This window comes from Motacilla alba, chromosome 5, assembly GCF_015832195.1.
Source record: "Motacilla alba alba isolate MOTALB_02 chromosome 5, Motacilla_alba_V1.0_pri, whole genome shotgun sequence".
Classification (NCBI taxonomy): domain Eukaryota; kingdom Metazoa; phylum Chordata; class Aves; order Passeriformes; family Motacillidae; genus Motacilla; species Motacilla alba.
In genome coordinates this window covers 16,009,816-16,026,911 of record NC_052020.1, presented here as the reverse complement: position 1 = coordinate 16,026,911, position 17,096 = coordinate 16,009,816, and the positions used below count along the sequence as shown (strand labels likewise).

General features: G+C 43.5%; 1 protein-coding gene across 3 annotated transcripts in view; it reads right to left on the bottom strand.

Annotated features, from left to right (window-relative positions):
- Positions 1–17,096, bottom strand: part of MOB2 (MOB kinase activator 2) — a 109,472-nt gene that overhangs the window by 18,417 nt on the left and 73,959 nt on the right. The window contains exon 1 of one of the 3 annotated variants that reach the window (XM_038139627.1): positions 11,439–11,647. The exons of the other annotated variants lie outside the window; for them this stretch is intronic. Within the exon in view, the coding sequence (XP_037995555.1) occupies positions 11,439–11,548 (110 nt within the window). The 5' untranslated portion in view covers positions 11,549–11,647. Of the gene's footprint in view, positions 1–11,438; positions 11,648–17,096 lie in introns of those variants that run through there. 3 annotated transcript variants of the gene reach the window in all.

Here is a 17,096-nt window from a genome sequence, read left to right as displayed (position 1 = left end):
TCCCCAGCTGTGACTCCCAGGGTCTGCTGGTGCCCAGGGTCCCCCATCTTGTCTCCAATGCAGCTCTGGGAAGAACGGCTGCAGAGGCAGGGCCAGGCACGCCACAGCTCAGCTAATGCTACAAAAATGCGCAGAGTGCATTCTTGCGGTAGGACATGCTGCACTGGAGTTCCCTTTCTTCCCTGGCCTACCTGCCAGAACTCCTCCCCCAGAATGAACAGAGGTTTCCAGCTTCCTGACTGTATGGTCCTTGCCCTCTCCAGGTTCCCCTCCACACAACACAACTGGACACCAGGGAAGCCATGTCCAATGGGAAACAGATTATTTTTTTCTAGGAGCCAGTGATGTAATTTAAATGAAACAATTCACTAGAAGAAACAAAATTATCCAAGCAATATGCAGTTGTTCTTCATTCTGAAATGTTCTCTTTTACCTTGGTGACAAAAAGCCCTCACACATCCCAACCAGGAGGTGCCAGCACCAAGGCTCAGCAAGATTCTTTTCTTAAGCAATTTACTACAATCCAGATTTCTGGTAATTTGTGGAATAGGAAATAAAAAGGACTAATTTTTCCTATTTTCAACATCTCTACATGGAGCCAAATAAGGTCTGTGGTAACAGAGATTCAGTAGGTCATAGACTGAGTGTTGTAACAATTAATTTACTCAATGCTTAGAACAAACCACACAGCAGAGCACTGAGTCAGAGGTGCCCAAGTCCTGAGCCTGGGAATGAGGTGGAGGGGTGGCTTTTGTTTTTGTTGTTTTTTCAGTCTCCAGTTGGCAAACTGTCAGAAAGGAAGCCAAAACTGAGCAGGAAGAGGGCAAACCCCAAATCCCTGCTTGAGAAGGGTCTCATAGTACATTCTCATGTGCTTGCAATTTCTCCTCCCCTGGAATGGCCCTCAGAGCAGACCCCGGTGTGGGGACAGGAGAGGCCACCCCATGCTGACTCTTTAGGACATCTGTGCCCAACCATTCATCAGCTAAAAACACAGGCTCTGATCTGGGCTTTGTCTTGCTAATATACAGCTCATTTCAGTCCCCCGGCAAACACTCCAAACCCATCAGGCCCATACACAACACCAAGATAAGGATGCTCCTGTATCCTTGCCTCCCTTAGAGGAAAAATTCCATTAGTATTCAAGCAACACAAATGCTTTCTCATCATCCTCCTCTGCTAAATATACTCCCATACTGCAGCTACACAGTAGGGCCAGGATTCATTCCAGCACAGATATCTGCACATGTAAATGTTTACATCTCAGCTAGTTCTCCAAGGACCTTTGGAAAGCAGCAGAGATAAATAGCTCCTTCTCTAAAACAAAAACCACTGCAGTCCAAGGCAGAGATCTACAACACACCTTATGTTTCTCTAATTAAAACACACAGAGAAAATTTGCTCCCAACTGAAAGCAGACAACAGCAAAGCCTGGTTGTTACATGTTCTGAGGTGGAAAGGTCACCCACAGAGCCTTGAGAACAAGCGATCTGCACCAAGATTTGAAAGCAAGTTTTGGAGTGGCTTTTAACATCTTTTTCACTCTGAAGAAGACAAATATAGATCTGTCAGGTTTATTATTATATTCAGAGCAGTATTTTTTCAATTTGACAATTTGAAACTCTGGAGGCCAGAAATACTACCTGCAGAGAACAAGGAAAAACAATGTAATGGATAAAACCTCTCTTTATCTCTCTTTTAAAGTTTTTAAACTCTCCAAAGTGAAAGAAAAATCTAATATACTGTAGTAAAACCACTAAAAATTCTCAATTAACAAATCTATTCCCTGTGTCTTTTCTGATATATCTATTAATTTAATCAGTGATTTATTATGCTCTAATCTCCTATTGGAACACAGAGTTATTTTGACTTTTACGTCATTATTAAATTCAGGTTTTGGCAGCAACTGCTCTTCCTGGCTACTCTGATACAGCCCTGTTATCTCTAGATGAGCACATCCAGTACCCTGTGGTGCACCTTTGCAGGGAGGGAGTTCACCACCAGAGCACATAAATCACTGAAGGCACTGATATGTCCCAACCCTGATGAAGTTTGTAGAGCTGGAACACTGCAAAGCTCCCTTTTTATTTCTAAACCAAGCAAATTTGATTTGGAAACCTCATGGCCTTGTAAATGTGGGATTTCACAACATAGCTTGCACAGAGTTGCTTTTCAGGATGGAACTGTGCTTTAATTGCTGGGAATTATTTCACCATGGCAACCTGGCTTCAGCAATCAGACTTCTTGCTATATAGCCCAAGATATACAAATGCAGACAGCTCGTTCTGTTCAGAGAGTACCAGGGTGCAGACAAGTTTGTCTTTGTAAAAAATGGTTCCGTTTCCTCACTGCCGTCTTGCCTTGCAAGCTCTCTTTGTATGACAACAACCAAAAATTATCTGACAATAGAGACTAGTTTCATGCACCAATAGCCTAAAGAAAACCTGCAACAGCAAAACCATGTTAGATATGCAGGTCAAGCTTACCCACATACTGTGTTTTGGAACATGGGGCATATAGTGTCTCCCGTACTTGGAATGTGAAATTAAAACTATTTAGGCACAAAAGGTGTCTTGCATCAGAAGGACAAGTTAGTTATTTCTGTAAGGAGGAGACTGAAAATAAGTTCAGCACCTGCCTTCCTGCTACAGCTCCACCTTGGAAAACGACACCTATATCACACAGTGGGCAGGACATCAACAGCTGAAACCTTCACATAAACTCTGTCTGCTTTCCATCTAAAAAAATGTGGCTTAATGAGGCAGAAATGTGCTAGGGAACACCACAACTGAGAGTGCACATGGAAACACGGGTATCAACACAGCTACTTCAAACATCTCAGCTTTCTCTGCAGGAGCTTCACTACACAGTATAAACTCACATACACAGCAGGAGGGGAAAAATAAAAAACCTAACTTGTTTTCACTATTCATGAGCAATTCTGCATGCCTGCACCTGTCACCTCACTGTTAAAGCATGTGTAAAGCACACACATGTCCATCACGCTGCACTGAGACACACAGCTGGGGAATTCAATCACTTATCAGTCATTACTTATTGAGCAGGTTGGGCAAAGAAATACCAATGTGCAAAAGCAGCCCCACCTAAATTTTCATCCTCTGTACCAAGCTCCACAAACTCATCTCTTACAGTTTAAATTAACCACAGCATTTTAATTAGGAAGGGTATTTATTCACTAGGAAATATTATGGGTCAAGGTCACTTCTCAATGGCATTGATCAAAAATTCCTTTTCCCCCCTTTGTTAATATTTTGGCTTTAAATTAATCCCAAGTCAGTTCAGGTAAATCCAATCCCTCCTGGCATGTCTTAGACCAGATCCTGTGAGGAGAAGCAGGGGCTTTCAGTTTTAGTGTGAACTTATCTTGTTAAACTTAAAAATTGAAGTCCACAGAAGGCATAAATTGTGTGTCTCCTCACAGGGTCAGAAAGTCAGCGGGGGGGAAAAGGAATCAAAGCATTATCTTAACCAGGTACCTTTCACTGGTGTAACCATGCAGTTAATTTTTAAAGATTTTTGACAGAATGATGCAATGCTCTGCTCAGTTTTGTCAACAACAGCACACAGCTGTTTCAGAATTTCTTAGAAAACATCACATTGTAGCCTTTCTGTACAACAGAGGAAGGAAAAAAATCTATTTAAAACACAAACTATGGATTCACAGGCCAAAGTAAAGAACATTTGAATGACTGATTGAAAAAAATACTAGGGTGGGTAATAGTTTAATTACTGGTACAATTAGATCACTCTTAATTAGCTAGTGGGACAGCAGTGATTCCCAACCTTAATTTATTACTTTTCCAAATACAGCACAGGAGACTGAAAAGCAAGTAGAAACACCTTTACAGACATACTGATCCACTAGCAACCAGGAAAAAACCCACAGATATACCCAAACTTGTAGTGTTACCTCCAAGAACATGTTTAAATACAGTCTTTTAATTAAATGCTGAAAGCACAACCAAGAAATTGGTTAAGGAAAACTACTAATTTTCAAAAACAAATTCTAAAATTAGATGCACAGTTGTGTACTAAAGTTGTTTCATTCCCTTGGCTGCATGAGCAAATGACAAAAAGGACCATTAACTGTTCGTGTGGGATTTGCAACTGATCAGTTCATAGAAGTGAAACCAACACCTGAGCCATTCCTCAAAACCCAATGTGAAGCCACACTTCTGCCCCAGCTTTTGCAACTCAGAGTCACTCCTCAAAGCAAGAGATGGTTATGTGTGGATTTAAAAATGTACCGATTTGAATGCTATACCTAGATGTGAAAAAATCTTTCTATCTGCAAAGCAAAAGAAAAATAACTATTTCAGTTGAGAGATAATACAGCTTCCCCTCTGTCAACCACACAGAATGTGGTCTCAAGACCTAAGCTTTATCTTTTCCCTGCATAATTCTGAAGAAATTTATCAATCACATCAAAACTGGGGACTCTGTAAAAGAAGGAATCAGCAAAGCCTCTTGATCAGAATTTTCCTTTTCCCTGCTGTGCTAAATGCATCCTGCTGACAGTCAGCACCTTCCCTGTAAGGCTTTGGTGTTCTGAGCCTGGGATGTGTGGACACATTGGACTGAAGAGCAGATCTGACTGGCTGGGTGTGAGTGGAGCCAGCAAGGTGCACCTCATGTCATCCCACCTCTGCGTGAAGTAACATAAACCAACAATGAAGAGACCCAAACCTTCCTTCTTCAGTAACCCCATGTACTTTGGGTGGTGTGCCAGGACTACTTTTTCCAGACAGAAAGCTAAGAATTTTAATATTGTGCCACTACCTGTCCTTCTGAGGACAGCTGCACTCACTGCTGATTTTCCTTTTTTTTTTTAAATAAAAGGAATCACACAGACATCCACAATGCTCCTTTCACCTGGGGAGCATCTGCTACCACATGTTCTTGCTGTCTGAGCAAAAGCACTTCTAAATTTATTTCTGTACCAGACAGAAAAGAACTTCAAAAATTCACAGAGCAGAATTTTCTGACAAGCTCAAGCAACCTGGCTTCAGTGCTAATGGGCTCCATTCGCTTAAAGAAGCAGGTTAGTGCTTCAGAAAGCTGGAAGAAAGGGTTAATCCATATATCCAATGCCCTTTCCAGAGACTAGGTGCTGGCAGCTCTTAAAAGAAAAGCAACATCTCTTCTCTGACAGCAATTTGCTGAAGTTTTAGTTAAGATTCTATGTTGAACCCCACAGCACCAGGGATTAAGAAAAGAATTTTAAAATTCCCCTCAACAAAATAACTTTAACAAACTTTAAAACACTTTAAAAACACTTTACCAAACTCCGTTTTGGTGTAGTCACAGAGAGATGTACAATAGAGGAACAGATAGATTTTGCTTCAGCTATCTTAGAGACAGGACAACTGATAGGAGATCACATTCCTAACACCAGACCTCTTCAAAAAATCAAGACTGGCAAGAAAAAAGCTATTCCAGAGAGGAATAGCTATTCTTTTTCTCCTAAAAATCTACCTGGTAAGGGTCTTGGAGCACACAGACGTTTGAGATCCCAGAGAACAGCAGACAGAAATTGTGTGAAATAGATAACTTTCCCATAAAGAGCAGCACCAGAAACACAGGCTATTGCAACATAAGAAAACAAGAGACAAATCAGGAACTGTAGTCAACTCCCAGAAGGATGAATGTTGCACACTCATAATTTGCTCAAATATAAATGAAATACTCTTCCAGACTGAAACAGGCAGCTAAAATCTGGAACAAATCCTATATGCATACCAAGAAAACAAGATAAAAGAAGGGTGAATAATTTCACAAGTCTGAGGATATAGCCAAATCTATTCTTTGTAAAGTGTCCAGGAGGCATCTTCAGTAAAAAAAAAGAAGCAAGCATACTTTTACCTCTAAACAAGAGGAAAATGCTATTAAACCTTGGCCAGGAGCCCTTTCTGTACGAGCTCTGGAGACACCTTAGAGGGTTGTTTCTACAGAGAGAATTTTAGCAGTGCTCTCCCTCTGGCTATCGCTTCACAGGATGTGGAACTCATAACCTAAATACAACTCCATGCTGTAAATGCCTCTGAAGAAAGACATCAAGTTCTTAATTAAGGTAATACACTGCACATGGTTCAGTGATGTTCCCAAAGGTTTCACAGAGGATTATCCCAAAGAAACAGAGGAGTGCATGGCGTGCTGGACCCACCTGTGAGACACAGCATCTTTGCAGAGCACAGCTCCAACTCCTGAGCTCCAGCAAGAGCCCCAGTCATGACATGGCTTTGCCAGAAGTATCCAACAGCTTGTCGGGGGGGCTGAACGTCAAGCAGAGCACTTACAAGTTTTGTGTCTACAGCCAGAAGAGACTTTGCTACCTGTGTATGCTGGGAACACCCAGCACACACAGGGAGAGCTGCCTCTCCAGGAGGCACATCCCAGCCAGATGAGCCCATCAGGCTGGCAATGCCACCCAGGCCTGCCTCCTGTCATCAGCTCTGTCCCAAAGACAGGACACTTGTGTCAAAGAGCAATCTCCACAAGCACATCCATGCTCCCAGAAGAGCCACCAGAAGAGCCACCAGAGTCCCTCCTGCCTGGTCACCCCTTGCCAAAGCACAAGATGTTACTGCCCCACAGCGTCACCAGTCCTTTCCAAGCAGCTGAGAGTCCCAAAAGGCCATCATTGTATGAGGAATCAGCTCCTGTTACAGAAATATTCAGCAGGACACAGCATGACAACTAATGATGTCAGTTGCCCTGAACCAAACATTTTGAACTATTTTGGTACAATGGAAAATTGTGGGAGGGAGAAAGAAAAAGAACAGGATAAAAATAGCCAACATGGCTCTGAAGAGTATTTTGCCTATAAGCCCCTTTCCCTGTATACTGTCCTCCCTCCCTTCTCTTCTGTCTGTCCCAGGCTTTTGCATTAATCAGATTAGCTAGTGTTAAACAAGGCTCTTTTAATTACTTTCTAATACTGTGAACCGGACTAAATTATTGAAAACATGTTTCTGCCTAAATTAGAATAAAACAGGACTGATTTTTTAAATATTTGCTTTAGTCCTGCTGATACACACAAGCATTACAGACAACAGCTGTCTTCAGCCATGGGAGTCCAGGCAGCAGAGGAGAAGCTTCTCTGCTCCTACCCATCTATGACCCAGTTCATGAACACAACAAGAACCTTGCACGATTCACCTAAAAACCAGAACACAATGTCCAAATCAAACTGGTCCCTTCCTCATCTTGCTATGAATTGAGAAATGGAGAAGGAATTTAATTTTGCAAAAACTTCTGAGTGCAGGCTATAAAAATACATAGCAGCATCCAGAATGCCAAGTCAAACTTGCTAATTTATCCAAATGAAACAATCATTATCACCCTCTCACTGAAGACAAGTAACTGCACTCTTGAAAAGCACTTACCCAAAAAAGAGTGGGGTTGGTTGTTTTATTTTTAGTTGGTATCCAAATCAATGCCTGTACAATGCTGTAAAAAGGGAGGCTCTTATGAGAAAGGGGAGGTTTAACTTATCTATTTCCACACTCGTCCAGGACGGTGTGTACATATAAACCATACTGTAAGTTATCAAAACATGATACACAGTGACATCACAACTCTGTAGCCTGCATCATTCCTCTTTCCTACCACTGTATCCCTGATTAAAAGTCAACTCCCAGGGGGACTCAGTTCCACTGGAGACTTAAAAGGAAACACACAAACTAGGAAGCTGCACGGGGAACAGCCTCTGAAAATTGCAGGCACAGGACTCAAAGTGTCACAGCACTGCAAACACACCGAGCATCCGCACCAGGACTCAGGTACTGGCGCAGGCAGTGAACATTTTGTCCTGAATTCAGCAGCACGTGGCTCTGAAAAATGCTTATGGCTGGCTCTGTCACCCACTGGGACCAAAAATGAGATCCCAGGAACCTGAGTCTTCCTTCCTCTTGTGCTGCTTGAGGCCAGTAAAACACAGAGCTCTGCAAGGAAGATGACAGGAATCCATGGTGTCACAAGAAACTCAGACAATTAATGAAATAATCCTAAAAAATAGAATAATATTCTAAGTTTGGACATGATACCCTTCGCCCTTTCTCCTTTCACGTCTCTCAAGAACCACTAACTCAAAGAAATCAAAATAACAAAAACGAGAAAAACTGCACTCATTTTAGGTTTTTCTTCTTCTCCAATTATGGGCTAAATAACAGCACAATTCATTACAGAAAAGGGGAAAAATTACATTAACATATTTCAAAAACATATGAAGGGAAATGAAATTAAACACCCCTAATTAAACACCATGTTATGGGACTTCTCAGCTATGCTGCGACTAATTTAAAGGGGAGATGACACTTTTCTACTGGTGTCTCTATTTTTTTAATCACTACAAGTGCGCAGCCTTGGTCCCATCCTTGAAGTGTTAAACACAGTTTACCAACCAATATGATGAAAGATACAAGCATCTCCAGAGTTCTTCATAGCTGAATCACTAATAATTTAAAAGAGCAATAAACCTAACCGTGGCTTTCATAAAACATTAATTAGAAAGACTGAGAACACATCTGTTGCTTTTGTTACATTTTTTTTCCCCTTTCTGGTTCAGCTGTCTTTCCCCCACGCTCTTTTAAACTCTTCTCAGGTTCTCAGGACTGCTCTTCTCATGAAGTCTCTCTGCTTCCTCACACCTCCCTCCTTTTTTCCTCGGTGTATTGATTCCTCCTCTGGCAGCTGTTACTGCTAATGTGTGGCACACACAGCACCCAGCAGGCAGGAGGAGCTGCACCTACTAATGAGAGCAACTTGCACGTTAAAAGCTTCGAGTATTACTTGTAACTACTCACACTCAACGTAAATAACACAACACATCTGCTATGCAGGAAATCAAACTGATCAACTATTGCACAAGAACACCTGAGCTTTATCATTCACAAGCAGGAGAGAGACGGGAGTGGAGGCAGTTTAGAGTGAACACAGGCATGGGAGGAAACTGTGATCGTGACAGTTCCCACATAGAACTGGGAAAAGAGAAACTGAGAAAAGGGCCTAAAATGCAGCAGGGGCTGCTCATAACACCGGGCTGTGCACAAGCAAGATACCCTTTATCTCATCACCAAGCCACTGGCGATGGCCTGATCAACAGAAGAAAAATACAGAGTTTAGCATTGTATAGACTGCAGAAAACTCCATCAGCAGTTCCAGGTGGCCAAGCTTAGAAGTGGTATTTGATACGTTTCCTCTGAAAGAGATGGCAAAATAATACAGTAATTTGGGATACATCTCATTTAACTTCTTACGACTACAGCTTAAGCATTACCACGTGAGGTGGTCACTCTGTCATTGCAGGCATTGCACTTCTGCATTCACACACAGGACATTTAAGGTCCCTGTTCTTTTCTACCAACAACAATAAGGTGAACAAAGCTCAGCTGTGGGTGCCTCTGTTCAGAGAAATCCCATCCCAGCTGCCACCAACAAGCCACCATTTTTAGCCTGAAGGAGGTCCCACGTGGCTCCTCCTTCCACCACCACTGCCAGGGCTCACACTTTCTGAAGCACTAATATTCCATTTCTGCAATAAGGAAACTTTGGATGTAGTATTTACCTGGCTCCTCACCAGGGCCTGTGCATTCACACTGCCTGAGCTCTTTACAGAACAGGATGAGTTTATGTTTTACAGAACAAAGCAAGGTGACGTAAAACACATAAGGTCAGACAAGGCATCTGAAGCACGTTCAAGAGAAGAAATAAGAGAACCAGTATTGCATCTAAATAAAGTTTTTGTGATTTCACATTTCTCTCTAACCACGACCAAAAGGAGATAACCCAGAGCAAAAAGACACATACTGTTACAAAACAGTAATCACGCCCATCTAACTCAACAGCTCAACAAAATAAAGTTATGCTATTAATTCATGAGTCCAAAACATTTCATAATGTGTGACAACAACATTTTCCTGCTTTCACAACAGTTTTATAGTACACATCAAAAATCAATCTCAGAAAAAAAGCAAAATTATGCACAATTTATGCAGGTACTCCAGTAGGAGGAGAAAGGCTGACGTTAATGTTCCATTTTTTAAAAAGCATGCACTGGACAAATTAAATATATATATGTTTCACTTCTAAGTCACAGGAACTTACCTATAGTTTAAAATAAACAGCCATACATGCTTAACAAAAGATTTGGCAATTCTTCCCTACAGAGGCACCCATCTATTTACATCTGGGAGTGCTGCCAATGGAACAGCTACCAAAAACTTAAAAAGGTTCACATCATGAATAGCAAGTCGCTGGCCAAGGGATTTTATGATATGACCAGCTGTGTAACACCATAATGAATTATAGACACACTGCCCCCCAAAAATGCAAAGATGGGACGTTAAAACTGTTAAAAAGCTGAAAGAGAAACCTCAATTCTTTAAATTAATGTTTTCTAAGGGGAAGTATTTTTAACAGGGAAAAATAAAAAACAAAAACAACTGCACTACGAACTTTTTAAAGAGCAAATCTACGCAGCTGTTCCTACCAAGGCTACTTCAAGCTCAGCGAACTCCTCTAGCTGAAGTCCCAGCCAGAGCTCAGCCGCTTTGTGATCAGAACATTCTGCTTTAATAAATGGCTCCCTTAAACTCGCTTGGGGAGAGACATGAGTCAACAGAGGAAGAGAGGGATAATGTTTCTGTTGACAAACATTTAACAATTGGCAAGAGACAGTAGGAAACGGGGACGAACGAAAGCTTGCCAAATAAAGTTATGCTGGAGGAACAAGGCTCCTTTTTAGAGCAGCACTGCAACTCTCCACAGATTCCAGAAAAATATCTGAATTCAACCAAAATAAAAAAGCCGCAGTTGTTGAAGAACGAGGTTCCTAGTCCTAATAGTTGTGGTGACGTTTTTCCCTACCAGCCAGAACGGGTCAGAACTCCTATGAATCTAATTACCGCATATCCTTTGCCAAAGAGTCTGGTTTTGGTCTCAGTAGTCATCCCCGTCTCAGTGTTCACACAAGCCCTTCTGAGCTGCATGAGCAATTTTTCCCCCCTCACCTTACAACATTTCTGTAGAAGACTTGCCAAAACATATGTAGCATCTTGGTCAGACTCTTTACTCAGGCAAGCCAGGACCTTCACTGTCTGATTACGTCCTGGAAACTCAGCTCTCATGAAAGCGCAAGCAAAACCCGACTGCCGTATTAAGGGTTGAACAAACGCTCTTCTCCAAGCGCTTACTGCTGTTCCAACTTCCAGCCTTCCCGATCGCTACACAGGATCCAGAGGGAGCCAAAAGCAGCCTGCCTCCCTCCCTCCTCCAGAGAGGAGCGGGGCTCAGGAGCGCCCGCCGCCCCGGCCGGAGTTTTCACTCCAGCTCCAGCTCCAGCTCCCTCTGCCGGGATGCCCCGTGGGCAGCCGCCCTGCCCTGCCCGGCGCCACGGCCACCGCCGGACCCGTCCTTACCGCAGCACTTTGCCCACCGCCTGCAGGACCATCTTGCAGCTTAATCCGGGCTTGGGACTCTGGGCGAGCACGGGCCGTTCACCGGGGAGGCTGCAGTGATCCCCCACCATGGTACGGCGGTGCGGAGCGGCGCTGGCGGCTCGCTCGGCCCGGGCTCCCCGCCGCTGTCCCGGCCGCCGCCCCCGCGGGCCCGGCCCCGCCAATGGCGCTGGGGGCGGGCGGTGCCGCGGCTCCTCCGCCCGCCCCGCCCGGCCCCGAACCGCCCGAGCGGGGCCCGGCGCCGCCCCCGCGGCCCTCGGCTGCGGCCGCACGGGGAGCGCGGCCCGGCCGCGTTACACAACCGCGGGCAGAGCCGGCACGGGAGAGCGCGGCTGCCCGGCACCAGCAGCGACAGTGCAACCCTCCGCCCCGTTTTTTGGCAGCCGGAGAATAAGCGAGGCGAAGTAGGACGGTGCCTGACGGAGCGGGACGCGGGGCAAACGTTCCGCTTTGCTGTGTGCACTACGGGCCCCGTCCGCAGTAGGGCCAGGCTGGACTCCCGGTGGGAAACGGGAATAATGATAATAATGATGCCTTTTGTGAGCAAGGTTCTGTGCTTCTCTCAGTGCTCTGTGTGACACGCAAGGCCATGGGCTAGCAGCGCTACAGACAGTCTCACATAGTGCGTGGCAGCCCAACAGAGGAAGGGTAAAGAAGAAGAAGGCTATAAACAGCAAGAGATGACTTGCCGTTAAGAGCAGTTAAGAGCAAAGCACTTGGGTAATGGTCCTCAGAGGATGAGTGATTAAGCAGTGTCCCCAAACACAAGGTCCATTGTGACCCACCTTCACTTTTGCCTGGATAAACCACTTGGCCGTGCGTTTTCCTAACAGACCTTAGAAAGGCACTGCATGTCCGACTCCTTAGCCATGCCATGTAAACACCAGTCCACACCCCGTTTGGACAGGCAGCTGTGCCCACTGGTTGCACATGTAGCATTTAGAGCCAGATCACAAAAATTGTGACAGGTGTGGCATAACGTGACCTAGAACAGAAAGTCTTGAGGACATGACTTATTCTGACACACTGAAGCCCGGCCCAGGACATCCCAGAGAAAACAGTGGGTTTGCCATTTTATGTACACCTGCAAGGCTGGCCGCAATCGGAAGGGGCGATTCCCCATTCAGGGTATAGCCAAGTGTTCCAGTTTGCCTACTGAACGGGCATCTTCCCCTGTAAACAGAAGGCAAACAGGCTTGTTGAATTCAGCTTAGCACAAACTGTGACATTGCTGCTGCCACCAACCTGGCATCACCTGGTCAAAGCAGGCCGGAATGTGGCTGCTGTTTGCTCAAACCCCAGAAACCGCAGCCCCGTGATGCAACCTGAAGGAAGAATGTGCTGCTGCTCAGTCCCAAAGCATCTACCCAGGCAGGGGTGTTTGTGAGCTATGCACTTTTAGTTCCATGTCCAAATTAGGCCTCCTCACCCTTGTGAAGCAGGAGGTAGTGCGATTCCCACTGTGCAAGCAATCCACTTAAGATGGAGCTTTAATGAATGACTTCACTGATAGCACACAGGAAGCCTGCAGCTGAACACAGCTCAGTTTTCCACACTGAATCCTGGCGCTTCATACAGGAGATAATCCCAACTGCGAAAAATCTGATGCTCTGTCAACCTTTTCCCCAAGTAAGAGCAACTTGTGACAGTAACATTACAAAGCAAGAGTCCTGGCAAATGGAGGATGGGCACCTGCCAAAAGGGCAGCTGCCCTTGCTTTGTCCACTAGTGAAATCTGCAGAGAGAATTTAGTTTTTTAAAGAACCACCTTAAAAACAACAAGCCTGTGATATAAAGCAGCTTAAGTTTTATTAAAAGTCTGTCTATCCAAAGTAAATTAAAGAAAAAATCCAGGGGTAAAACCAAAATAAATACAGCTCTGTGGTATTATAGTTGTATTAGGAAAGTTAGCCTCTCTGTGACTCCGACTGCAAAACAGTGGCTCTTCAGAGATGGAAGTTCAGTGATCTCACACAGGTTAGGAACTGATCCTTTTCTGGTAAAACCAAAATATTGACTGAAACACAACTTTCAAACCTGATCAGTTTTTACTTTGGTGCAAATAAATGGCTTATTTCTCTCTTCTTCTAGCTTCCACATCAACTCAGCATTTTTCTTTCCCTTTCCTCAACCACATGTCTCTGTGGCACCTATCAGTTTTCCTCTATTCAAGCAGTATCCTCCTGTTTTGATCAACTACATGCTACAGTTTACCCGTAATACAGATTTTATGCAAGTTGGGGGAAAACCTAGCATCTTTAAGTCGATTTAAAATTTTTCAAAATAATAAAAATCACATTATTATAGGAAGCACAACTTTATTTATATGGCACCAACATAAATAATTTAAACCACATGTGCAGTACAGATTCTTACAACTTTGTCAAGATTTAGAACATATGTGCAGACACAAATGGGTTTATTTGAGAGCTGCTTCATCCAGAAAGAGGAGTACTCCATCTACAAGGAGTGTTTATTTGAACACAGCTGATGGTCTGATCTCCACCTGTGCATATTCGGAAGGATGCATATTTACACTTCCTCAAGGGTGTGTCTGCAGCCATCTGAAATCCTGCCTATTTACATTCATCAGAAGTCTCTTTTTCACTCGCTTCCTCAACATGCTCTGCACGGAACAACTGTTGCACCTTAGCCCAAGTGTGCTTCAGCACCAGCGAACTGCTTCCAGCAAGCGCCTTACCCACCAGACAGGCAGCGTTGTGTATTGAAATCATCACCAAACGTTAAGAGGAATACCTGTGAATGGACCTGCAAACAGCTTCACCGCTTGTCTTGGATCCACAGACACATCAGCTAAACAGTGACACCACCAGAGGCACAGAGGAAGGGCACAGCAGGGCATTGGGAAGAGGGGAGGCCCATTTCTCCTCACTTACCCATGACTAGACGTGCTAGCAACTCACTGATGGAAAGCTTTCTACGCTGATCCCAACTACCAAGCCAAGGAATGATATTTATAAATTTTATGAATAATGCTTTGTATTTATAATGTTGTTATAAGCAGCAGTTAACCATTATATACTTATTTGCCCCTTTTACCGTTCCATAAAAAGTACAAGTAAAGCAGCCACCACAGGGATGTATTCTGGTACTTCTGGAGGCTGGCAAAGAAAGGGAGTTGTATTCAACCCAGACAAACAAACAACGTCAAGGGAGGGGAAAAAAAAAAAAAAAAAAAAAAAGAAAGAAAAAAAAAAAAGAAAGGTACAATTCAGCATTTATATGCATAGAAATGAAGCCTTGTAGCATCAGACTGCAAAGTGCTGTTTTAAATTAAGCTTAAGTTTATTGTGTGTCCCTGCCTGACACATATAACATTTCAGTTTTGCAAGCTCATTAGCCATTTTGTTTGACTTTAGTGTGCCCTGATACCACCTCGCCAAGTACCCTTTCCAGTTACCTCAAAAGGTACTCCCAGGTGTCTGGAACCACTGAAAATCAGCAATGAGAACATTTTATCCTTTAGCTTGCCTCTAAGCTGCATTTATACGAGATTACATTTGCTCTCCATTTTGTCATCCTCACACAGCAGCAGATGGCACGAGCAGCTCTGCTCAGTATCAGCACTACAGGCATGGATTTGGGACAGAAGACAACCTGAAGACAAGTTGTCTCAGTCTCAGAAAGCAGTTTGGAGTGGTCAGAGTGAAGGGGGAAATAGATTTTAAAGGTATGTGTTCAGCTCCACTCTTGAGATAATAGCAAAGCAATAGGTCTTCCTGGCCACACACAGTGCAGAAAGTTTGTGCATAAGAGACGAGTTAAAAGCAGCACATTTGTAAGTGACAACGTGCCTACATTTGTGGCTTTACTGAAAACAGTGACAAGTCCTGCAGTCAGCTTTGGCTCCATCAATACTATGGGGTGTTTTTTCTACAGCAGGCAGGGAGAAAAAAAAAGAGTACACAATATTCTCACCTCATCCATAACATGAGAAACAATCATTTGCAGCAAGAAAAGCAAATCAGCTCAAAATATCAGTAAAGCTCCATTGGGAACTCAAAAAAAAATTATACTAAGGCTTTTTGGAAGGGATGCACAAAATGAGAAGAAGCAAGGGTTCATCAAATACCACTTTACTGAGTAAAAAAAAAAGTGAAGGAAAAGGAAAGAGTGCTGCTGTATGTACCGAACAGAGAAATCGTGATCTCAAAGGTATTGTATTTCTGACAAGTGTGTAGGTGCATCTATTGTTCTAAAATCCCAAATGTCAAGTTAAGCCAGGTTCAGCAAGTGTGTATGATAAGAGATGAAGAACATGAACGTGTTGAAGGAAGCAGCAATAAAAGCAGCTCAACAAGAGATACTCAGCTCTACCAGCACTGAACTAACACCTGAGCACTATAAATAATGGATGGGATGATCCCACTCAGGCTCTACATGAAGAGGTAATCTGAAATAGAGCAAAGTGTTCATTTTTATCACCTGCATTTCAGCCAGTCCTCCTGAGTCAACCCAGCTAAAATGACAGAAGCCCTCTGAAAACACTGAAAGAACACTTGTTTCCTGTGCAGCTGTTCAGGCAAGTTTGTGGCAAGTAGATTCTGAGTCAAAGAATTGACATGGAGTTGGAGTGAAACATCAGATTCAGACATCGAATAGATGTCTGAATAGAAACCCTGAAAACCTACCACTATATATAAAAATAATTTATTTTATTAAAAGTTATTCTGAATCCTGCACAAGTTCTAATGTTACTTCATTCTGCTTAAAGCTTCCCCTGCTTTCAACTGCAAAGGGCCTTTGCTTTATGTACTAAGTTGTTGCACACCATCCTATAGCACCCTGTTTCAGTGAGGATGAAGCAGTCCCTGTACAGTACCTTTCCTACAGAGTTCGTTCCAGTAAAACACCACCATGGCACAGCCTCAGGAGGCAGAGGGTTTCCCTCGTCCCAGTTTGCAAAACAATATGCTTGGCACTGCTATATTCAGGAACAATAAACTGGAAAATATTTGCAAATAAAGAGCTCAAATCCATCACCCTCATAAGCTGTCTTCCACAGAGACAAAGTGTGCTTAGCAGAAGCCTAGTAATAGCTGCAGGTGACACTAGGGCTGGAGTGACACAACATCTGTGTCAGGGAGGGTGAAATCTCCTTTGTTCTTTCGGTGGGGAAAAGGGTGAGAAGAAAGCACAAATGACTGAAGGTATGCCAGGGAAGCTAATGCATTTATCCTTCTGAGTGCCCAAAAATGTCTTTCAACACATGCATCTCACCAAGTAAGTCAAAGGAAGAAACCTTATTGAGCAGAGTACCTGCTGATGGGCTGCATAGGTGCTTACAGCACACTGCAAGGATTGAGAAACTGAATTTCTACCATTGCAGCTGCTGTTAGTTCCTTCCCAGAGATAGTACAAGTGACAATTTCATCTCACATATTATCATTCCTTTTTTTTCCTTGCCCTAATTTTAAAGTTTAGCTAGGCTGCACTCCAGGGAAGCATTCATGCAACATGCATTTGATACAGAAAAGCTAAAATGAAAGACTCCTGTTCTTTCTTTTCCTCCCCCAAATACCCTGGACCTCAAGCTTCATATAAAGAGGTAAAACTTCTAAAACTTGGCTAAGAAGTTCTCCCCAGGGATTGTTAAAC